This window comes from Macaca fascicularis, chromosome 12 (genome assembly GCF_037993035.2).
Source record: "Macaca fascicularis isolate 582-1 chromosome 12, T2T-MFA8v1.1".
Classification (NCBI taxonomy): domain Eukaryota; kingdom Metazoa; phylum Chordata; class Mammalia; order Primates; family Cercopithecidae; genus Macaca; species Macaca fascicularis.
This window is the reverse complement of record NC_088386.1, coordinates 93,065,081-93,089,351: the sequence shown is the minus strand read 5'-3', so window position 1 is coordinate 93,089,351 and position 24,271 is coordinate 93,065,081. Positions and strand designations below refer to the sequence as shown.

The following is a 24,271-nucleotide window of genomic DNA, read 5'->3' as shown; positions in this document are numbered from 1 at the left end:
ATCACTCTATACCCAGTGTCTGAGAGAAAGCAGGTGCTCAAAACAGATTTATTAAACAAATCAATACATATATATACTTATGTAGAGAACTAATTACTGAGGTCCCTTGTTGATCTGAGGAAACAAAGTTAATAACACTATCACTGGAAGTTTAATGCCAGAGGGTTGTTGGTATGTAGTGAAAGGAGGACAGGAGATCAATGACTGGTTAAAAGAAAATTGAATTTTGCTTATATTTGTCAAAGTCTGTTTCTTCATAGAAATAGATATTTTAGAAATCTTCATAGATTTTTTAAGACATGAAATGCTATCACAACACTTTACTATGTCTATGCAAATACACATTTAAACAATATAGGAAGATTTCAATAACCAAACTAACTGTACAAAAAATAAACAAATTAACTTTATTACGTTGCTACTTCAACTTCAGTCCTTACATTGATTTGTTTTTTAAAAAATAGCAGTTTGAAACACATTACTGAAAGTGAGTATACACAATAAATAGAAAATAGGGATGCATAGTGCTGGAGACATTCAACCAACTTATCTTCATCTGTTGCCTACTGTTGTAGACAAAATTTGACACACAATTAGCATAATTGAAAGAGCAGCCAAACTACCTCGGAGAAAGTGGCAAACTACTGGAAAAGTAGCTTAAAGCTCTGGACCACTCACCAAAAAAAAAAAAGAAAAAAATTCACTGTTTATCTGGGAGCTAGCCTCATTATGGCACTGAATTTATCTACTAGTCATAAGAACAATTTTTAAAATATCAAAAGTCCCAGGGAACCTTCACTAACAGCTTTTGTTTTTGTTTTTTGTTTTTTTTTGGAGACAGAGTCTCCCTCTGTTGCCCAGGCTGGAGTGCAGCAGGGCGATCTTGGCTCACTGCAACCTCCGCCTCTCGGGTTCAAGCAATTCTTGTGCCTCAGCCTCCCAAGTAACTGGAATTACAGGTGTGTGCCACTATGCCCAGCTAATTTTGTATTTTTAGTAGAGATGGGGTTTCACTATGGTGGCCAGGCTGGTCTCAAACTCCTGACCTCAACTAATCTGCCCACCTCAGCTTCCCAAAGTGCTGGAATTACAGGCATGAGCTACTGCGCCCAGCCCAAAGTTTTTACTTTAAATATATGATTACTCAAATATCCTAAGCCATATGGCAGGCCCTATAACAATAAGTTACAAATAGTCTGAATTTAATAACTTAAGTGTGATATGGTTAATATAATACATACTGCGTGAATATCTTAACTAACGTCTTTCAGGTAAGGTGATAATTAAAAGGTTTAAATTTACAGTTTCAACTTCTGCTCAAAAGAATCATGCCCGTATTCTAGCAATGGTGATGACATCCCATTATTGTAATGCAGAACATGATAATGTCCATATTATTTTGAATTATACTTGATTGAAGAAATAATTCTATGTATAAGTGAGTCTATATTCTATGTGCAAATTTTCAATGGTGCAGGTTTATAACCAAAGTTGCGTTCAACAAATGCTTTCTGGCTTCTGAAAACATGTCATGAAAATACTTCCTAAAAGTGAACACACTAAAGTTAGAAGCAGGTGACACCAGTTCTTTTTTGCCTTTATGTGTGATGGACTTCATGAAGCATTAACTCCCGAGGTATATTTGTTTCTGGACCATACAGCTTACATGCTCTTCTTTCAAAGGCAGCTACCATCTGCTTCACAACTTCATCAAAAAACAATGTGGCAAGCTGAGAATGTAGAAGTGATCGAAATTCAAAAGAAATCTGTAGAAAAATATTGAAAATTATTTTTTGCTTTTTTTTTTTTTTTCTCCTGGAGAAAGACTCTTGCTTTGTTGCCCAGGCTGGAGTGCAGTGGCACAATCGCGGCTCACTGTAGCCTCAACCTCCTAGGCTCAAGCAATCCTCCTACCTCTGTCTCCCAAGTAGCTGGTAGTACAGGCACATGCCACCACATGTGGCTAATCTGTGTGTGTGTGTGTGTGTGTGTGTGTGTGTGTGTTTTTGTTTTTTGCTAGAGAAGGGGTTTTGCCATGTTGCCCAGGCTGATCTCAAACTCCTGGGCTAATGCAATCTGCCCACCTCAGCCTCCCAAAGTGTTGGGATTATGGGCGTGAACCACTGCTCAGCCAGAAATTTCTTTTTTAAACTAAATCTCCACTTAGGACAGTGGTGTTCACACTGTGAACTGGGTATCTAAGGCAGAACTGTGTGGATGTATGTAGGTGGGATTTTTAGCACCCCCCGAAAAGAGGGAATCTTCTTTTACTGCAACAAGCACAACTGCTGGCATAATAAGCTTACATAAACAAGGCCAACCAAATTTCATTTCAAGGGAAAAAAATCTGTTTCTTAAGATTGGAAAAAACCTTTGCTGAATACATTAATCACTATGCCTTCTTATTAATGTGCCCCTTTTAGATCCATCCTATCCCACAAAAGGAAATAAGGAAGGGAAGCGATCCTTCTCATAGGTATCATTGAGAAGCACCAGCAGGAAGAGGAAGCTGGAAGTGTGCATGCACATGTGTACCTAACCCACAGGGCAGATGGTGTAAGTGGTTTAATCTTTTTTTTTTTTTTTTTTTTTGAGACGGAGCCTTGCTCTGTCGCCCAGGCTGGATGGAGGGCAATGGCCCAATCTTGGCTCACTGCAACCTCAGCCTTCCAGGTTCAAGCAATTCTCCTGCCTCAGCCTCCAGAGTAGCTGGGACCACAGGCACGCGCCACCATGTCCAGTTAATTTTTGTATTTTTAGTAGAGACGGGGTTTCACCACGTTGGCCAAGCTGGTCTCAAACTCCTGACCTCAAGTGATCCACCTACCTAGGCCTCACAAAGTGTTGGGATTACAGGCATGAGCCATCATGCCCCCTCATGTGGTTCAATCTTAAAGTAGCCAATGATTTGGACAAGCTTGTCCAATCCACCTTATTTTGTAGTTGTTGTTTTGTTTTGTTTTAGGCTTTTAACAGCCTGAAGCCATGGGTTTTAGTTTCTGTCTCTAGTGGTAAGTGGAAAAGAGGGATGAGGAAGAGGCTTTACTGGCCCAACCAGAAACAGAAACTAAGAACCCATGACTGTATTCTCTCCCTTGGATACCCTTTTAGAACTTTATTTATACTTTCTCATTGTTCCATATAGAATTCAAGACAACTGGTTTGAGAACTGTGTTTTAAGGACCAAATATGCTCTAAATATTAAAATGTTGGCCGGGCACGGTGGCTCAAGCCTGTAATCCCAGCACTTTGGGAGGCTGAGACGGGCGGATCACGAGTTCAGGAGATCGAGACCATCCTGGCTAACACGGTGAAACCCCGTCTCTACTAAAATACAAAAAAAAAAATTAGCCGGGCGAGGTGGCGGGCGCCTGTACTCCCAGCTACTCGGGAGGCTGAGGCAGGAGAATGGCATGAACCCGGGAGGCGGGGCTTGCAGTGAGCTGAGATCCGGCCATTGCACTCCAGCCTGGGCAACAGAGCTAGACTCCGTCTCAAAAAAAAAAAAAAAAAAATTAAAATGTTTACTTTTCATTATGAAATAATTTCATTTTTGTAAAAGAAAACCTGCAAAACAATACAAAGAATTCCCATGTACCCATTACTCAAATTTCCCTATTTTAATGTCTTCAGTAACCATACTGTAATTCTCAAAATCAGGAAATTAACAGAGGGAGTTACTACTACTAGATAATAATGCTATTATCTAATTTATACAGACCTTATTCAAATTTTCCGAACTGTCTTTTGAGACAGTGTCTCACTCTGTCTCCCAGGTTGGAGTGCAGTGGTGCAATCTCAGATGACTGCAACGTCTGCTTCCTGGGTTCAAGTGATTCTCCTGCTTCAGTCTCTCAAGTAGCTAGGACTACAGGCATGCACCACCACAACCGGCTAATTTTGTATTTTTAGTAGTGATGGGGTTTCGTCATGTTGGCCAGGCTGGTCTCAAACTCCTGACCTCAAGTGATCTGCCCACCTCGGCCTCCCAAAGTGCTGGGACTACAGGTGTGAGCCACTGTGCTCGGCCCCAATTGTCCTATTAATGTCTATAATGCTTTAATGAAAATTACTCAAGAGCTGAGAACAGCACACGATAATTTAGTCAAAATTGCCACCATTTCTTAAAATTCAATGCCCGAGTTGCATGTACAGAGAACAACTCCCATATTACCTGTTGGCAAAGAAAAACCACAACTTGCTCTAAGTTTGCTATAACTAAGATTACATGAAAAAAAAAGTTACTAGGCTGGGTGCGGTGGCTCATGACTGTAATCCCAGCACTTTGGGAGGCCGAGGTAGGCGGATCTCCTGAGCCCAGGAGTTCGATACCAGCCTGGGAAACATGGCGAAACCCCGTCCCTACATAAAATACAAAAATAAGTGTGTGCGGTGGTGCATTCCTGTAGTCCCAGCTACTTGGGAGGCTGAGGTGGGAGGATCACGTGAGCCAGGGAAGCAGAGGTTGCAGTGAGTAAATATCACAGCACTGCACTCCAACCTGGGTGACAGAGTAAGGCCCCATCTGAGAAAAAAAAAAAAACAACAAAAAGTTACCAGACTCTAGATTCAAAAAAATGAAAAAAACCTATTACCTTGTTTCTGCATCTTTTATTTTTAAATTTAATTTTTTTGAGACAGGGTCTCACTCTGTTGCCCAGGATGGAGTGCAGTGATGTGATCATAGTTCACTGCAAGCTCGAACCCTTGGACTCAAGCGATCTGCTCGTTAGCCTTCTCAGCAGCTAGGACTACTGGTGGACACCACTACACGGGGATAATTTTATTTTTATTTTTATTTGTTTTGAGGCAGTTTCGCTCTTATTGCCCAGGCTGGGTGCAATGGCACAACCTCGGCTCACTGCAACCTCTGCCTCCCGGGTTCAAGTGATTCTCCTGTCTCAGCCTCCCAAGTAGCTGGGATTACAGGCACATGCCACCACGCCTGGCTAATTTTTGTATTTTTACTAGGGTTGTATCATATTGGTCAGGCTGGTCTCGAACTCCTGACCTCAGGTGATCCGCTTGCCTCAGCCTCCCAAAGTGCTGGGATTCCAGACATGGGCTACTGCACTTAGCCTGTTTCTGCATCTTATATGCAATGTGTTCTTTCATTCGGTGTTAATTTAAAACTATTAAGTTCAAAACTGTTATTAAGCTAGTCAAAAAGTCATGGCATGTGTCTTATAATCTACAGATTTGTAAAAAATAGAAAGTAGAGAATGAAGGAATATTCAAGGTTGCAAGAAATAGAATAAAAAAGAAATGTTCATTAGCATTTATGCAGAAAAAGCTCTTCAATATAATTATGGCCTCTGTGTTCTAAAAAATGATTACTTTTTACCAATTTTACCTTATTAGTGAAACAAATCAAAGGCTTTATGAGACTTACTGAAAAATCCAAGGTACAAGTTCTTGGGTAGCCAGGAAGACCTGGGCTAAAACGCCAAATAGTCTCCAAATGATTGAAAAGTCTCCCATCAGTACAAGATGCCTAGAACAGAATGAAAAAATAAAACCACAGTTAAATACCTTTGCTACTGGCCAGAATCTAAGAATCTACTATGATTGAGGCTGATTTCTTTTTTTTTTTTTTTTTGAGGCGGAGTCTTCACTCTGTCGCCCAGGCTGGAGTGCAGTGGCACCATCTCGGCTCACTGCAAGCTCCGCCTCCCGGGTTCGCGCCATTCTCCTGCCTCAGCCTCCGGAGTAGCTGGGACTACAGGCGCCCGCCACCGCGCCCGGCTAATTTTTTGTATTTTAGTAGAGACGGGGTTTCACCGTGTTAGCCAGGATGGTCTCGATCTACTGACCTCGTGATCCGCCCGCCTCGGCCTCCCAAAGTGCAGGGATTACAGGCGTGAGCCACCGCGCCCGGCCTGAGGCTGATTTCTTTCGTAATAATTTTTATAGGTCAGACCACAGGAGATAAAGAGATCTAATTTTTAGTTGGTACTAGGAAGTAATGTCTTGCCAACATTAGCCTTTTTTTTTTCTGCAGGGATCCCCAAGATTGCCAGTTGTTTTCTCTTCCATTGCTAACACCTGCTTTGCTACTTAGCTTTCCTTCCTCTAGCAGCAAAAGAGGGAGCTTCTTAGAAGCTTATTTCCAGCTCTGTTACATATAAGTGATCGTGAACAAGTTAAATCCCCATACCCTATTTCCTTAATCTGCAAAATAATACCTACTTTATATCATGAGATCGCTGAAATGTTAATAAGGTACCTGGTACACATTTATCTCCTACTCAAAGACTTCTCTTATTAATCACGTATAGTCTTTCCTTCACTCTTTGCTCCTTATTCCTAGTGGCCTCTATCTAGTTTTCCTAACTGTGTAGTCCCGGCCCTTAGAACTGATCCATTTCTTTCTGATTTTTCAATGCACATGTATATTTTATATGCAGTAGGCACACAATCACAACACTTAACCATACTATGTGCAGTGCATCTTGGTAGTTCCTATTTTGTATCATTAAAAAAATACTTATTGTGGCTGGATGTGGTGGCTCACACTTGTAATCCCATCACTTTGGGAGGCCAAGGTGGGGGGAAGCACTTGAGCCCAGGAGTTCGAGGCTGCAGTAAGCTATGATTATGCCACTGCATTCCAGCCTGGGCAACAAAACGAGATTCCTTGTCTCTTCAAAAAAATTTAAAAATTAGCCAGGTGTAGTGATGCATGCCAGTAGTCCCAAGTACCCAGGAGGCTGAGGTGAGGGGACTGCTTGAGCCTAGGAGACTGAGGCAGCAGTGAGCTATAATTACGCCACTGAACTCCAGCCTGGGTGACAGTCTTAAAAATAAAACTGTCTTAAAAATAAATCAGGCTGGGCGCGGTGGCTCACGCCTGTAATCCCAGCACTTTGGGAGGCCGAGGCGGGCGGATCACAAGGTCAGGAGATCGAGACCATGGTGAAACCCCGTCTCTACTAAAAATAGAAAAAATTAGCCGGGCGCAGTGGCGGGCGCCTGTAGTCCCAGCTACTCGGGAGGCTGAGGCAGGAGAATGGCGTGAACCCGGGAGGTGGAGCTTGCAGTGAGCTGAGATTGCGCCACTGCACTCCAGCCTGGGCGACAGAGCAAGACTCCGTCTCAAAAAAAAAAAAAAAAATTAAAAAAAAAAAAATCAATCAATCAATAAATAAAAATTTATTGAGATCCATGAAAGAGTTGCCATCTGCAATGTGAAAATGGTAACCAGAACCATAGTTACTAGTTCATTGTTAGGACTGATGATGCTGGTTATGACCCTGAGTGACGCTCAGCTTTTTTTTACTTTTTCCCACCTCAGCCTCCCAAGTAGCTGGGACCACAGGCGTGTGACACCACGCCCAGCTAATTTTTTTACTTTTTGTAGAGCTGTGTTCTCCCTATGTTGCCCAGGCTGGTAATGAACTCTTGGGCTCAAGTGAACCTCCTGCCTTGGCCTCCCAAAGTGCTGGGATTACAGCAGGCGTGAGCCACCTCACCTGCACAAATAACCCAGAGCATTCCTGAAGTGCACAAGTAATTTTTAAGAGCATCAAGAGTCTATAATAAAATCTTGTTATTTCAGTTGCCCAATTTTAGGATAATACATTCTGCCTTTCTTTACAATAATTTAAGCTTATAGGAAATTTAACACTAAAGGATAAACAGGTTTTGGGAGTAAAGGATAAACAGGTTTGGGAGTCAGTTCCTCTATTTATTTTTTTTTTTTTTTGAGATGGAGTCTCACTCTGTCACCCAGGCTGGAGTGCAGTGGCGGGATCTCAGCTCCTTGTAAGCTCCGCCTTCCAGGTCCATGCCATTCTCCTGCCTCAGCCTCCCAAGTAGCTGGGACTACAGACACCCACCACCACACCCGGCTAATTTTTTTTTGTATTTTTAGTAGAGACGGTATTTCACCATGTGAACCAAGATGGTCTCCATCTCCTGACCACGTGATCTCCCCCTGCCTCGGCCTCCCAAAGTGCTGGGATTACAGGCATGAGCCACCACACCCGGCCTCCTCTGACTACTTTTATACAAAATCTGGCAGTATTTCACTCACTTCAATTATCTAGCCCAAAGATGCACAGATTTTTACTGTTATGTTTTGACAGGAACAGTTTGCCAAAGACCTCATTTCTAACAGCAGAGATACTGAACAGCAGAAGTTGTCACTATGATGACCCACTACTGACTGTTCTGAGAGAACTGATCCAGACCACTATATAAACTAATCCATACAAAATGTTTGTATCATGAAGCAGGCAGTAAAAGTCATTGAACTGTTGCCTCTCTGAAAATGTTCAAGGGCTTCTGGCCATTAAAGATTAGTGTAGACTAGAATTACTGACATATTAAGTGACAGGCATGTTTTGGTCAGCTCATAATTCGCAGAATTGTCACATGATTTCTGTTCTTCCCTTATAATAATTTTTACTGTATTGGGTAAAAAATAACAATAATTATTTTTACTGTGTTGTCTATTGGGTATTAAAATCCAGAACCTGGCCGGGCATGGTGGCTTATGCCTGTAATCCCAGCACTTTGGGAGGCCAAGACAGGTGGATCACCTGAAGTCGGGAGTTCAAGACCAGCCTGACCAACATGGAGAAACCCCATCTCTACTAAAAATACAAAATTAGCTGGGCGTGGTGGCACATGGCTGTAATCCCAGCTACACAGGAGGCTGAGGCAGAAGAATCGCTTGAACCCAGGAGACGGAGGTTGTGCTGAGCCGAGATTGTGCCATTGTACTCCAGCCTGGGCAGCAAGAGCGAAACTCCATCTCAATCAATCAATCAACCAATCAAATCCAAAACCTGGGCAACAAGAGCGAAACTCCGTCTCAATAAATAAATAAACAAATAAATAAAATCCAGAACCTAGGCCAGGCATGGTGGCGCATGCCTGTAATCCCAGTATTTTGGGATGCTGAGGCAGGCAGACCACTTGAGGTCAGGAGTTTGAGACCAGCCTGGCCAACATGGTGAAACCCTGTTTCTACTAAAAATACAAAAATTAGCTCGGTCTGATGGTGCATGCCTGTGATCCCAGCTACTCAGGAGGCTGCGGCAGGAGAATCGCTTGAACTCAGGAGGCAGAGGATGCGGTGAACTGAGATCATGCCATTACACTCCAGCCTGGCCAACAAGAGTGACACTCGATCTCAAAAAAAAAATTCTGGAAACTGAACCCAGGAACAACTGAAAGTTGAGCATATATTCTCAAATATGTCTTTAAAAAGCAAACTAGCATTATTATGTGAGGCAGCTTATAATGAAAAAATAGGGGGAAGGAGAGTGGGGGAAAAAAAAAAGAAAAAATAGTTTTGGAGTCAGACACATGCAAGTGTGAATTTGCCCAAGGTTCTTAATCTCCTTAAGCTTCATAAAATTGAGATAGCTATGATCATCTAATGCAGGTTATTATGAAGATTACTTTTTTTTCTAACACAGTTTATCTCCCCCCTTAGCAGTCCTGCAAGTTACTCTTAAGATTATCATGAATGTCTCTCAATCTGCAATAATCCAAGAATACAGGTAGTGAAAGCTTCTTAAGTATGGAGCCCTCATGACTCCCATCATTATAGTACTGCTGTTGAGGATACAGAGATAAAAAAGACAGGGGTTCCTTCCCTCAAGTACCACAGTCTTGTCAAGGAGAAATCCTGTTGAAGAAATATATCATCGAGTGATAAGTGAAAGCATGAATAAAGCACCAAAGAATCACCAAGGTAGTGCTACTTATTAATATGAAAGGAAAGAGAGAAAATGACCCCAGATGGTCAGAATTTCAAGGAATATCAAGAAGGTAAGTGCATTACAGATAGAAGAATAAGCAAGATGCAAAGGCACATGGCTGTGGAATAGTACTGCACTGTGCATTCATGGAACTTTTAAGACATATAGTATTAGCTGAACATTAAGTATAGTATTACGTGGGACGAGGGAGCAGGGAAGTAAATGGGTCAATGTGCAATGATAAAGAGATTTACTTTATCCTGTGTGGTTTTGTTTTTGTTTTGTGTTTGTTTGCTTTAAGATGGAATTTCGCTCATTGCCCAGGCTGGAGTGCAATGGTGCAATCTCAGCTCACTGCAACCTCTGCTTCCTGGGTTCAAGTGATTCTCCTGCCTCAGCCTCCCAAGTAGCTGGGATTATAGGCACCTGCCACCATGCCTGGCTAAGTTTTGTATTTTTAGTAGAGATGGGGCTTCACCATGTTGGCCAGGATGGTCTCAAACTCCTGACCTCAGGTGATCCACCCATCTCGGCCTCGGCCTCCCAAAGTGCTGGGATTACGTGTATTAGCCACCTCATCCAGCCTGTTTGTTTGTTTTTTAGAGATGGAGTCTTACTTACTATGTTGCCCAGGCTAGAATGCAGTAGCTATTCACAGGCATGATCACTGTACACTACAACCTCAAACTCCTGGGCTCAAGCAATCCTTCTGCTTCAGCCTCCTGAGTAGCTGGGATTACAGGTGCATGCTACCAAACCTAGCTTATCCTGTAGGTTTTAAGAAGGCAGGGGAGAGAGGCTGGGCCTGGTGGCTCACGGCTATAATCCCAGCACTTTGGGAGGCCAAGGTGGACAGATCACCTGAGGTCAGGAGTTCAAGACCAGCATGGCCAATATGGAGAAACCGCGTCTCCACTAAAAATACAAAAAAATTAGCCAAGCGTGGTGGCACATGCCTATAATCCCAGTCACTTGGGAGGCTGAGGCAGGAGAATCACTTGAACCCAGGAGGCAGAGGTTGCAATGAGCTATGATCGTGCTACTGTACTGCAGCCTGGGCAACAGAGCAACACTGTCTCAGAAAAAAAAAAAAAAAAAGGCAGCAGGTTCGGAATGGAAGAAAAGCAGAGAGTGAGGAAGAAATGAGATTTATTTAGAGTTCTTTTAGTTAGAAGCAGCCTAATATATATACTAAGATTTAAGTTCTGGACAGGTGCAGTGGTTCATGCCTATAATCCCAGCACTTTGGGAGGCTGAGGTGGGCAGACCACGAGGTCAGGAGATAGAGACCATCCTGGTTAACACGGTGAAACCTCATCTCTACTAAAAACACAAAAAATTAGCCAGGCTCGATGGCGTGAGCCTGAAGTCCCAGCTACTCGGGAGGCTGAGGCAGGAGAATGGTGTGAACCCAGGAGTCGGAGCTTGCAGTGAGCCGAGATTGCGCCCCTGGAGGCACCACTGCACTCCAGCGTGGGCGACCCAGTGAGACTCCATCACCAAAAAAAAAAAAAAAGATTTAAGTTCTAAGGGACTGAATGGTAAATTGAGCTCAGGAAATAGAAAAAAAAATTAAGGTTATAGAAATATTCACTGGTGTCAGACAGCTAGAGTCTTGGCTCTGTGACATTGGAAAAGTTTTCTATCTCTTCTAAGCCTTAGTTCGCTCAACACTAAAATAAATAATAACCCCTGAACCTCAAAGGGCTGTTGTGAGAATTTGAATAATTCAAGTAAAGCAGTAAAATGGGCTCAATAAATGTTAGTTATTGTGAGAGACAATAGCTTAAATGCTCTAAAACAATGAGGCAAGCATGTGAAAACATTTGCAATAATAGCAAAATCCTAGTCTACAACATTTCAAGTGGAATTCAAGTTTTGAGGGTAAGAACAGGGCAGATAGGGTCTTAGCTTCACTGGACAGTTAGAGTGTTCTCTTTCTCTTTCTAGCTGCACCAGAAAGAGCACATCTGAGAGCTGCACCCCCTTCAATGCCTAACAAAGAGCTGACTAAGGTATTTGGCTCTGGCCAGTTACCAAGAAATGATATGATCATTAAATCCTGTGGGCAAAAAATAACTCAGTTTTAAAAATCTTTGGCCACTACAAAATAGGAATGCAAAAGAAATATGCATTATCGCATGGAATTCTGCCTTTTTGTTTTTAAGGCTGGTACCCTTTTCCATATGTGTATCCACCTCTGACAAGCATAAGACGATTAATATAATGTAAGAGGGTTGGCATTTCAGTACCTGGTACTTGGCAGGATAATCTCAACAATGTTTATATATATATATATATATATATATATTTTTTTTTTTTTTTTTTTTTTTGAGACAGGGTTTCATTCTTGTTGCCCAGGCTGGAGTGCAGTGGCATGATCTCAGCTCACTGCAACCTCTGCCTCCTGGGTTCAAGTGATTCTTCTGCCTCAGCTTCAAGTAGCTGAAATTACAGGACCTTGCCACCACATTGGCTAATTTTTTTGTATTTTTAGTAGAGACGGGGTTTCACCACGTTGGCCAGGCTGGTCTCGAACTCCTGACTTCAGGAGTTGGCCTCCCAGAGTGCTGGGAGGCCAAAGTGCTGGGATTACAGGTGTGAGCCACTGTGCCCCCCAATATTTTTATATTTTTTCTTTTCATTTTAATTTTTTTTTGAGACAGGGTCTCACTCTGTTGCCCAGGCTGAAGTGCAGTGGCTTAATCACAGCTCTCTCTAGCCTCGACTTCTTGGGTTCCAATCTCAGCCTCCTGACATGACATATTTATCTTTGTTTTGTTTTTTTGTTTTGTTTTGTTTTTGAGACGGAGTCTCACTGTGTTGCCCAGGCTGCAGTGCAGTGGCGCTATCTTGGCATGCTGCAACCTCTGCCTCCGGGTTCCAGTGATTCTCCTGCCTCAGCCTCCTGAGTAGCTGGGAATACAGGCACGTGCCACCATGCCCGGCTAATTTTTGTATTTTTAGTACAGATGGGGTTTCACCATGTTGGTCAGGCTAGTCTCCAACTCCTGACCTTGTGATCCGCCCGCCTTGGCCTCCCAAAGTGCTGGGATTAAAGGGGTGAGCCACAGCACCATGCCTGTATCTTTTCTACCTTTGTTTATTCTCTCACCACTTTAATTTTTTTCCTTCCTTCTTCCCCACCATTCCTTCTTTAATTTAAAAAACTATATTTTTAGTAAACAAATTTACTCTTCCCCCAATAATAAAGTATTTAATTCATATTTTAAAACACCTGAAAAATTAAATTAAAACATTTCCCACTTGGGTGGTGCAAGTGATCTGTCCTGTGAGTCAGCAGTCCTCAACAAAATGGAAAAAAAAGGCAAAAGTTTCCCATTCCCATATTATATTCAAACTTTTATTTGGAAAGAATAATGCTAATATTGTATAAAGTAACACAGTTAGAAAACGTAATACATTTTTTACCCTCCTCCTGTTAGGTTAAATAAGTTTTTTTAGGCTATTACATTTTAACCCATTTGACAGAGTTAATATATGGGAGAATATTTAAAAACAACAAAAAACAAAACTGTTACCTTTACTAAATGAGGTTTCACCAAGGTTACTACTGATGTATATCGCTCCAACACAGGTGGAAATCCAATTTCTAATCGTGTTTTACAATATCCAGATCTCTTTGATATAACATCTGATTTTTTGCACCAAGGAACAAAATGCTTGTAATCCTCCACTCCCGCTACTACATCATACATTTCCTGCATTGAATATCTTTAAAAAATAAAAATAAAAAGAAGTATTAACTCCATCTAGTTATATAATATATGCATACTTCAAAGTGAATATGTATAAAACTTATTGTATATGATAAATAAATCATTCAACACATATGTTGAACCACATTCTGGAATCAATGACTTCAAAGCAGTACAGAAAATAAAAAGGTCTCTAAATAAATATATATAGGGTATAGGGTATGGCAGAGATCACAATTTGGCATCTCACAGGTTGAATCTGATATAAAGAGGTAGTTTTTGTTTTTGTTTTTGTTTTTTTTGAGATGGAGTCTCAATCTGTTACCCAGGCTAGAGTGCAGTGGTATGATCTCCACTCACTGCAACCTCTATCTCCTGGTTCAAGCGATTATCCTGCCTGTCCTGAGTAGCTGGGACTACAGGCACGTGCCACCACGGTCAGCTAATTTTTTGTATTTTTAATAGAGACGGGGTTTCACTGTGTTGAGGATGGTTTCAATCTCCTGACCTGCTGATCCACCCTCCTCGGCCTCCCAAAGTGCTGGGATTACAGGCATGAACCACCATGTCCAGCCTAAAGAGGTAGCTTTTAAATTTTTAGTAGCCAGCATTTAAAAACTGAGAGTATGGCCAGGCGTGGTGGCTCAGGCTTATAATCCCAGCACTTTGGGAAGCTGAGGTGGGCAAATCACCTGAGGTCAGGAGTTTGAGACCAGCCTGGCCGACATGGTAAAACCCCATCTCTACTAAAAATACAAAAATCAGCCAGGTGTGGTGGCACATGCTTGTAATCCTAGCTACTCAGGAGGCTGAGACATGAGATTTGCTTAAACCCAGGGGACAGAGGTTGCAGTGAGCGAAGATCATGCTACAGTCTGGGCTACAGAGTGAGACTCTGTACACCACACCTCTCTCTCTCTCTCTCTGGCTACAGGTCCCTGGGCTGTAGAGTGAGACACCGCACACCTCTCTCTCTTTCTGAGACCCTGTACACCTCTCCCTCTATCTCTCTCTCTCTCACACAAACACACACACATACACACACACAGTAAAGCAAACTAAATCACTACTTTTGTAGTTGCCATTTCTCTTTTTAACAGATAACACCTGTGGCAATGATGTCCATCCAAAGATTTGCACTCCTTTTACGTGGTGCTGTTGCTAGGATGTACCTGCCCATCAGAAGCAACAATTCCCAGTCCTCATTCCCACTACGTTTAGATGGGGTCACAATTAGCTGTTGCCAGTAATATCTGGGAGGAGGTGTTGTGTGTCACCTCCAGACCAATTAACACTATGAAGACTAAGTAATTACAGAGGTCAAAAGTTGGATGTAGCCTGGGTTTCTGAGTCACTACCTGGACTAGAGTACATGATACACGCATTTGAACTCTACATGAGAAAAAAATGAACTCTTGGGTATTATCTATATGGCTGTTAGCATTACCTTAACTAATACAGAGACTAGCTAGTAACAAAGGTAAACTTAGTGAACAATGCTGTTAAGTCTTTTACTACAGAAAAATAGGGAGAACAAAAGCAAATGAGTAAAATTAACGAAATGCACTTTCACAAAGCTTCATGGTCAGTTGGGAATTAAGAGCCATTTGTAGAAATTCCCCTATGGAGGGATGGTATATTACCGGTTTAGCAGAACTGTAGTGTCTTTACCACCTGCTCTATTTACGCCTGTATCAGGGGCCACACCTGGCCCACCACCTGTTTTTGTAAATAAAGTTTTACTGGAATGTGGCCACACCCATTTATTTACATATGATCTATGTCTGCCTTTGGACTACAATGAAGGAGCTGAGCAGTCCCTATTGCCCACAAAACTTAATATAGTTACTATCTGCCCCTTTACAGAAAATGTTTACCAAAGGTTCTAGATGAGGAGCCTTAGTATGTATGTACTTATCTATGTACATCTATATATGAGGAAGCTATGTAAACATATGGCTTAATGTATCAGTAATGGTGCTAATATAGAAAAGAACAATGTACAAAAAATGTAGGTCATAATTTTCTTTACATGTCAAAGATTTAAGACTATACTGAAGACTTACCATATAATTATATTCATTCAACAAATATTTATAAAATAGCAAGGGCTATGAAAAAGGCTAACCTAGGTCAGGAGCGGTGGCTCATGCCTGTAATCCCAGCACTTTGGGAGGCCAAGGCACATGGATCACGAGGTCAGGAGGTGGAGACCAGCCTGGCCAACATAGTGAAACCCCGTCTCTACTAAAAATACAAAAATAGCCGGGCATGGTGGCATGCGCCTGCGACTTGGAAGGCTGAGGCAGGAGAATCGCTTGAACCTGGGAGGTGGAGGTCGCAGTGAGCCAAGATTGCGCCACTGCACTCAAGTGTAAGACTCCATCTCAAAAGAAAAAAAGAAAAAGAAAAGAAAAAAGTCAACCTAGAAAAAAGAGCTTAGTCTGTAAGAACATAATCCAGAAAGAGGCATGATACCCCACAGAAAATTGTGAACATGCTCTTTTAGTTAGAATTCTTGTTATATACAAACCCTAAAATTCTTCTCTCTGAATATTCTTTCCTTTTGTTTATTAATGGTGCAGTGATTTTGAAGAAAGTTCGTACACATATCTCCTTAGGCAAAATTGAGGTATGTCGTGGAAGAGTTCTGCTCATCAGTATGCCACAGGAAGCTAAATATCTGAAAAGACAAAAATCACCTGATTTAGAGTAACAGTAAAAATTAAGAGGAAGCACAAATTATAGAGACTATAAAGTAATTATCACACTTTGGAAGGCTTTGCAACTTCAGAATGTTACTGAAAAAATACACACACACGAACAAAGAAAAAGTACAGCTTCTTAAACACTATTAAAAAACTAAAAATAGGCCGGGCGCGGTGGCTCAAGCCTGTAATCCCAGCACTTTGGGAGGCCGAGACGGGTGGATCAGGAGGTCAGGAGATCGAGACCATCCTGACTAACACGGTGAAACCCCGTCTTTACTAAAAACACACAAAAAACTAGCCAGGCGAGGTGGCGGGCCCCTTTAGTCCCAGCTACTCGGGAGGCTGAGGCAGGAGAATGGCGTAAACCCGGGAGGTGGAGCTTGCAGCGAGCTGAGATCTGGCCACTGCACTCCAGCCTGGGGGACAGAGCGAGACTCCGTCTCAAAAAATAAAAATAAAAAAAAAATAAAATAAGAAACTAAAAATAATTGCTTAGTTAGGTTAGAAGCTTCTGGCATAAAACATTATCTCTCCCAGAAAGTTGGCTTTCTCTGTAGTCGTGTGTTACAACTTACTCTTGCCATAAGCTTTGCTAGATACCCAAATCTGTTTTCCAATTTGTGTTGTCTACCTACGTTGTTTTCCCAGCTGGATCCACAGGTGTTTCTTAATTCTTGATGCACTCCAACGAGACTTAAAATTAGGTCTCAAATCTCTTGGCAGAGATCTGGTGGTCCTGTCAGTACTGATGCCAAGCATGGTGGCTCAAACCTATAATTCCAGTGCTTTGGGAGGCCGATGCATGAGAATCCCTTGAGGCCAGGAGTTTGTGACCAGCCTGGGCAACATGGTGACCCTGTCTCTACAAAAAAAACCTTAAAAATTAGCCAGCCATGGTGGCATGTGCCTGTAGTTCCCTTTACTCAGGAACCTGAGGCAGCAGGATTGCTTGAATACAGCAGTTTGAGGTTGCAATGAGCTATGAATAGACCACGGCACAGCAGCCTGGTGACAGGGTGAGACTCTGTCTCAACAAAAGCAAAAACAAAGCAAATAAAAACCAACTGTTGCTGTGTTCTTCTTTACCCCGCAGTCTCCATTTCAATGCATATATGTAAAAATATGTCTAACTAGAAAGTTATTGTTTGAGGTACTTCTATATACAAATGTTTGACATATGCTTGTTCACCTAAATATTTTCAACTTTCCTTAATAAGATTATTACATAACTGGCTGGGGGAGGTGGTTCATGCCTGTAATCCCAGCACTTTGGGAGGCCAAGGCGGGTGGATCATGAAGTCAGGAGTTCAAGACCAGCCTGGCTAACATGATGAAACGCCGTCTCTACTAAAAATACAAAAAATTAGCTGAGTGTGGTGGTAGGTGCCTGTAGTCCCAGCTACTTGGGAGGCTGAGGCAGGAGAATTGCCTGAGCCCGGGAGGCAGAGGTTACAGTAAGCCGAAATTGTGCCACCGCACTCCAGCCTCGGAGACAGAGCGAGACTCCATCTCAAAAAATAAAAAATAAAAAAAAGACAAGAAAAAAGGTTATTACATAACTATTTGACACTAATAGTCATTGCTGGCCAGGATAATTCAATTTAAATTATCCACATATTTACTGAGCCCCTATTCTAAGTTAAGACTGTGCTAGGTACTAGGTACCTAGGTAATATGAGGTAATATTACTCATATAATACCTCAGGATATAATGGTGAATAGGATATAATGGTGAATAGAACAAACATAAGCCTTATGAAGATTATATTCTAGGTGAAGATTGACTCAAAAAACTGCTGAAAAAGAAATGGGGGGAAGGGGGAGGTGTAATTAGGACCTCCTTTAGACAGGGTGACCTACGAATCCCTTAAAAGATTTCAATTGAGACATAGGGGCCAAGGAGTTAGCCATGCAAAGAGAGAAAGATGTACATACATGATAACTGTGTGTGTGTATATGTATATACCAATACACATAGGCATTAGCAGCATTTAATGCCTCATTCCATTTATTTATATATATGAATACATACACATATATACATACATATATATGTAAATAAAGTGGATCGCACCACTGCACTCCAGCCTGGGCGACAGCGACTCTCTGTCTCAAAAAAAGAAAAAAAAAAAAAAGAAAAAGAAAAAGAAAATATGACCCCAGGCCGGGCGCAGTGGCTCACGCCTGTAATCCCAGCACTTTGGGAGCTGAGGCGGATGGATCACGAGGTCAGGAGATCGAGAACACAGTGAAACCCCGTCTCTACTAAAAAAAATACAAAAAATTAGCTCTGCACGGCAGGAGGCGCCTGTAGTCCCAGCTATTTGGGAGATTGAGGCAGGAGAATTGCATGAACCTGGGAGGCAGAGCTTGCAGTGAGCCAAGATCGTGCCACTGCACTCCAGCCTGGGCAACAGAGTGAGACTCCGTCTCAAAAAAAAGAAAATATGACCCCAAAGCATAAAATAAAACCTCAACTACAGGGAGACAAATTTGGGCTCTATAATACAATAAAGCACTTTAGAGCTGTTTATAAAAATTGAACAGACTTATTACGGAGAAAATGAAATAGAGGTCAATGAATGTGCTTAAGCTAAATACTACATGACTATCTGTTACAATGTAATGGAGGCTGGGTGCGGGGGCTCACGCCTGTAATTTCAGCACTTTGGGAGGCCAAGGCAGGTGGATCAATGGAAGTCAGGAGTTCGAGACCAGCCTGGCCAACATGGTGAAACCCTGCCTCTACTAAAAATACAAAAATTAGCCGGGCATGGTGGCACGTGCCTGTAATCCCAGCTACTCAGGAGGCTGAGGCAGGGGAAATGCTTGACCCTGAGACACAAAGGCTGCAGTGAGCCGAGACGACGCCATTGTACTCCAGTCTGGGCAACAGAGCAAGACTCCCCGTCTCAAAAAAAAAAAAAAAAGGTGCCATGGAAAAGAAACATAAACTGCACATGGGTGAACTTATTAGGACCTTTTAAGATTCTAAGATTCTTATATATTCTGCTCTAAATAACACTTTATGAATGAAAATATAAAAAAGCAAGATGGCTTTGTGAATTCTAAATTTTCTGGGACATCACAAGTAGTAGTTGATTTTCTAATAGTGTTAAGAGCATAATTCTATGTTTCGATAGATAAAATGTATAGTGATCAATCAGGGTAATTAACACGTCCATCATCTCAAACACTCATCATTTATTTGCATTAGGAACATTCAATATCCTCCTTCTACCTATTTGAAACTATACATTCTTGCTAAGTATAGTCATCCTACAGTGGTATAGAAGACGGGTCCCCAACACCCAGGCCATGGACTGGTGCCTGTCCATGGCTTGTTAGGAACCAGGCTGCACAGCAGGAGGTATTACCGCTCGAGTTCCACCTCCTGTCTGATCAGCGATGGCATAAGATTCTCATAGGAGCAGGAACTCCACGGTGAACTGCACATGTGAGGAATCTACATTGTTTGCTCCTTATGAGAATCTAACTAATGCCTGAAGATCTGAGGTGAAACAGTTGCATCCCGAAACCATCCCCCACCACCACCCTCATTAGTGGAGAAACTGTGTTCCACAAAATTGGTTTCTGGTGCCAAAAAGGTTGGAAACTGCAGGTATAGACCACTAGAAATGTATTCCTCCTAGATAGCATTAATTTTGTATCCTTTAACACATCTCACTCTATCCCTTCCTTTCTCCCAGCTTTCCCAATCTTTAGTGTCCTCTGTTCTACTTTTTACTTCCATGAGATCAACTTTTTTTTTTTTTTTTTGAGATGGAGTCCTGCTCCGTCGCCAGGCTGGAGTGCAGTGGTGCTATCTTGGCTCACTACAACCTCTGCCTTCCGGTTCAAGCGATTCTCTGGCCTCAGCCTCCCAAGTAGCTAGCACTACAGGCGCCTGCCATCACACCCAGCTAATTTTTGTATTTTTAGTAGAGACGGGGTTTCTTTTTTTTTTTTTGAGATGGGGTTTCACCATGTTGACCAGGATGGTCTCGATCTCTTGACCTTGTGATCTGCCCGCCTTGGCCTCCCAAAGTGCTGCGATTACACCCATGAGCTACCGTGCCTGTTTGAGGTCAACTTCTTTTAGCTGCCACATACAAGACAGAACTCGTCATGTGTAACTTTCTGTTCCTGGCTTATTTCACTTAACATAATGTCCTCCAAGTCCATCCATGTTGCTGCAAATGTCAGGATTTCATTCTCTTTTTATGGCTGAATAGTATTCCCGTCGTGTATGAATATATACACCACATTTTCTTTATCCATTCTTCTGTTTTGTTGTTGTTGTTGTGTCCCATCACCCAGGCTGGAGTGCAGTGGCACAGTCACGACACACCGCAGCCACTGCCTGGGCTCAAGCAATTCTCTCACCTCAGGTCCCAATTAGCTGGGACCACAGGCATGTGCCACCAAGCCCTGCTAATTTTTTACTTATCTGTAGAAACGAGGTCTCGCTATGTTGTCCAGGCTGGTTTCAAACTCCTGATATCAAGTGATCCTCCTGCCTCAGCCTCCCAAAGTGTTGGGATTACAGATATGAGCCACTGTGTCCAACCTTGTTTGTTTTTTGAGACAGGGTCTGGCTTGGTTGCCCAGGAATGAGTGCAGTGGCCCAAACAAGGCTCACTGCAGCCTCAACCTCCTGGGTTCAAGTGATGCTCCCATCTCAGCCTCCTGAGCAGCTGGAACCACAAGCTTGCACTACCACACAGCCAGCTAATTTTTCTGTATATAAGTATGTGTATACACACACACATTTTTTTTTTCTTTTTTTTTTTGGTAGAGACAAGGTTTTGCCATGTTGTCCAGGCTGCCTTCATGAGCTCAGGCAATCCTCCCGCCTCAGCCTCCCAAAGTGTTGGAATTACAGGCGTGAGCCACTGCGCCCAGTCCCATTCATCTGTTGTTGGACACCTACGTTGATTCTGTATCTTGGCTATTGTGAATAGTGCTGAAACCTTTACTTGAAAAGACGAGATCTTTGCTTCTAAAGAGGTGAACTGGGTATCTGGTTGACTTTTTACTATATATAAAGGTTCATGTGTTTAGTGGAAGTCAATACATGAACCTTTCTACCAGGTTTATGTATTGCCTCCCAGCCTACCCAAAAAAATACCCTTACACAATCTGATTACAATCCTAAGGAAAACACCTGTGTTTAAAGCAAACTGACAGGACATTTTCTGATCAATTTGCATGCTATAGTTACAGTGCCCTGGACAGCACATCTATTCTCATGCACTTCCAGGAATACTATGTCTTAAACTACGATATGAGGAGACACACATTCATATATACAGTTAAGCCATGAAATGAATACTGGACCACTGGACCACATGGAAAACAGCTTTTTTTGTCACTCCTCTTCCAGTACTACTCTCTCAAATACCTAAGTATAATAAAGGTCAGAATCTGATGACTAACGCTGGAAATGAACTCAAACTGCCGCCCTCATTATCATAAACAGTATTTATCTTGGAACTGAAGCCTCAATTTGATCACTAAAGCAACTGTATTTTTCTCAAAAGCAAGTGCTGTTTATTTGCAAGACATTTTATAAGAGTAATACAAACAGATCTGAAGTATGACGGGGTTATTCTGCTTGAAACTACTTTTTGAAGTTACTCTCTAAAGCAGGAGTAATTTTATGATTTTGCCTCATCCAACATTTGTCTAAAGGGATTTGGATTTGGTAAGGTTGTTGGTGTTTTTAAATATTCTTAATTGAATCTTTTTTAAAAAAAATTATTTCCTCGTTTCCCGTAGGGCTGGATCTTAATTTAATCTAAATGTCCTGGGGCTCAACCAGATTTGTGTTTTCTCTCCCCACGTCGTACTTTGTACACCTGAATTCATTTAAAACACACTAACTTTAATTTTCAAGAACATTACAATGTTATTAATAAAAAGAAACTATGTCGTACAAGTATGGTATCCATGTTCCGACCTCCATCTCCACCCTCACCTACCAAAAATTGAACCAACCAGGAAAATCGAAAGCAGACTACGGTTCAAGGTTACAGGACCTGTAAGTTACAGCAGAGTGAAAAAATCCAGGTCCCTTATGTTAGCTACATTTAGTTTTGTAAACACTAAATGGTGAGAACAAAGCACTCTTCCAGAAATTGGGAAAACGCATCTGACCATCTGGCAGGTAGAAGGAATCGGAGAAAGCAGCTCACCGCCAAACCACAAACTCCCATACAACCAGCAGCCGGCAACCCTTCCGCGCAAAGCTAACACTTTCCAACAGCAGCAGCAACAGGCCATAGGGGAGGAGACCGGAAGAGCCCCAAGGCACCAATGGCCAAACTGCTTCCAAAGTCGCTTTGCCGATGATTTCACCGCCTCTCAAGAGGGAAACGAGGCACGAACACAGCCTCGGGCCCAGGGGGATGCGCGCCGCTCTTGAGTCCCTCAGATGCCAAACGCAAAAGAGCTTTCTCCTCTAAAGGCACGGAAATGCACCGAGTCCGGCTCTGCCTCACCCCCAAATCCTTCCGGTCCTCCAACTCGGCAGCCAAAATGGAAAACTACTCTCGTCGCAGCGCCCCCGCTGTTGATTACCTGCCATTCCGCACGGGCGCAAGCGCCCGTGCGGGGGCGCAGGCCGCTGTCGCCGACTTCGGAAGGCATCCCGAGAACACCCTTCTCAAGGCTGTGTGACCAGTCCGAGCTGCCATGATAGACTCTCCGAAGCCGGTCGTCACCTCCCAGACTAGCCTTGCAGCACCGCCCTTCTCTGGTCGGGCCGGCAGCCCGGCTCCGGTCCCTCCCAGCCAATCGGCTGGTCCCCTGCCGCAGCCTGACACGCCCCTTCTTCCCTTCCGGGTTGCACGTCGCTGACACACGCTCACTCTACCTACGTAGAGCTGACTGTAAACGGTCCCGTCAGCCTGTCGGCCAATCGGAGGAGATACAAGCCCGCCAGGACACACCTCTCTCTCCGGACTGACCAATCGCTTTTCCCGCGCGCTCGCGCAATTTGCGTAATACTCAGTGACTCTTCAGTCCACGCCCCGCGCAGGAATTTTCCTGGAGTAACCAACCGCCGTGGTTCTCCTGGGGTCCGCTTCCGGTCGGGAGGCCAGTGACTTGAGCCCCGCCGGGGGGCTGCGGGAAGCCCCAGGGTTAGGGTGTTAATTATGTAACTGTCCAGACCCATGAGCGCGGAGCGAAACAGGCGATCGCTCCTGGTTGCGAAGCCTGGCCGTTCCCGTCCTGCTTGTTAATGATTGTGTAATACAATGCCTGCTTTGCCTACCTCACGGGGTAATTATGAGGGCAACATAAGGTCCTGTCATTAGGAAACAGCCTCAGTTATCCAGCATCAGTTCCATCTGCTTTCTTCCTGCGTGGCCCAAATTTTAGTTGGTGTTCTTGTATGGCTTGGGTTTCCCTTCCATACTAATCAGACGACTTCGCTTTCATTTACTTGTTTCGGTGATAGTCGTCAAGTCCAGACTTCTTGTTCCCTCAGTTTGTTCTCAGGTCTTAAGGTTTGTACGCCGATAGTTTTCCTGCAAACTGTAAAGTGAGGATAGCAATACTACCTATTTAATATAGTTTGGGAACAGTAAATTAGATTGTTGATTAAATGTAGTCAGATATTTGTGTGGCACCTAGTAGATACTGGAGAAGTGAGCAAAAGTCTTCACTGTCACAGAGCTTATATCCCAGTGGGGGAAAGAAACCAATTAGTTTATAGTACAATGGCAGCTTGTTATATGTCCTGGAGACTAAACAGTAAACCAGGGTAAGGAGATGAAAAGGGAGGAATATGGTAGGGTGCTGTTTTATATAGGGTAGTTAAGAGGGGCTCTGAGAGGATGACACTGAACAAAAGCCTAAAATGAAGTGAGGAAGTGAACTGATTACTTGGGAGAAAATGACTTTCAGGTGTGTGGAACAGCAAGCGCAGAGGCCCCAGGCAGGAACAATCTTGGCATGCTTTAGGAAGAGCAAGGAGTTTGGAGCACAGTGAGAGGAGGAAAGTGGTAGGAAATAAGGTCAGAGAGGTAGGTAGAGCTTTATCCTAGTGCCACGGAAGCCATAGTGTGCTACCAATTTTTTATTGTATTCTAAGTTCGAAGGAAAGCCATTAGAGTTTGAG

At 42.9% G+C, this 24,271-nt stretch overlaps 1 protein-coding gene across 4 annotated transcripts; it reads right to left on the bottom strand.

The window, feature by feature from the left end:
• Positions 1-201: 201 nt before the first annotated feature.
• On the bottom strand, positions 202-22,878 carry COQ10B (coenzyme Q10B). 4 transcript variants are annotated; one of them, XM_015432528.4, is made up of 5 exons: positions 22,341-22,878; positions 15,966-16,115; positions 13,256-13,448; positions 5,393-5,494; positions 202-1,766 (listed from the first exon to the last, which is right to left on the bottom strand). In XM_015432528.4, exons 2-5 carry the CDS (start codon positions 16,088-16,090, stop codon positions 1,599-1,601), a joined length of 588 nt encoding a protein of 195 aa, XP_015288014.3. In that variant the 5' UTR covers positions 16,091-16,115; positions 22,341-22,878; the 3' UTR covers positions 202-1,598. The 4 variants fall into 4 exon arrangements, with proteins under 4 accessions (XP_015288014.3, XP_015288013.3, XP_005573882.3 ...); XM_015432527.3 differs by having other exon boundaries at positions 22,647-22,878; XM_005573825.4 differs by having other exon boundaries at positions 22,726-22,878.
• Positions 22,879-24,271: the final 1,393 nt, after the last annotated feature.

What these genes read in the sequence shown, in the direction of transcription:
- COQ10B (XM_005573825.4), bottom strand. Translation starts at nt 22,841, where the DNA reads ATGGCAGCTCGGACTGGTCACACAGCCTTGAGAAGGGTGTTCTCGGGA. An exon ending in TGAAACCTCATTTAGTAAAG is followed by an intron (nt 5,495 to 13,255) that starts GTAACAGTTTTG and finishes ATTCTGTTCTAG; the next exon opens with GCATCTTGTACTGATGGGAG. An exon ending in CTTGTACCTTGGATTTTTCA is followed by an intron (nt 1,767 to 5,392) that starts GTAAGTCTCATA and finishes ATTTTTCTACAG; the next exon opens with ATTTCTTTTGAATTTCGATC.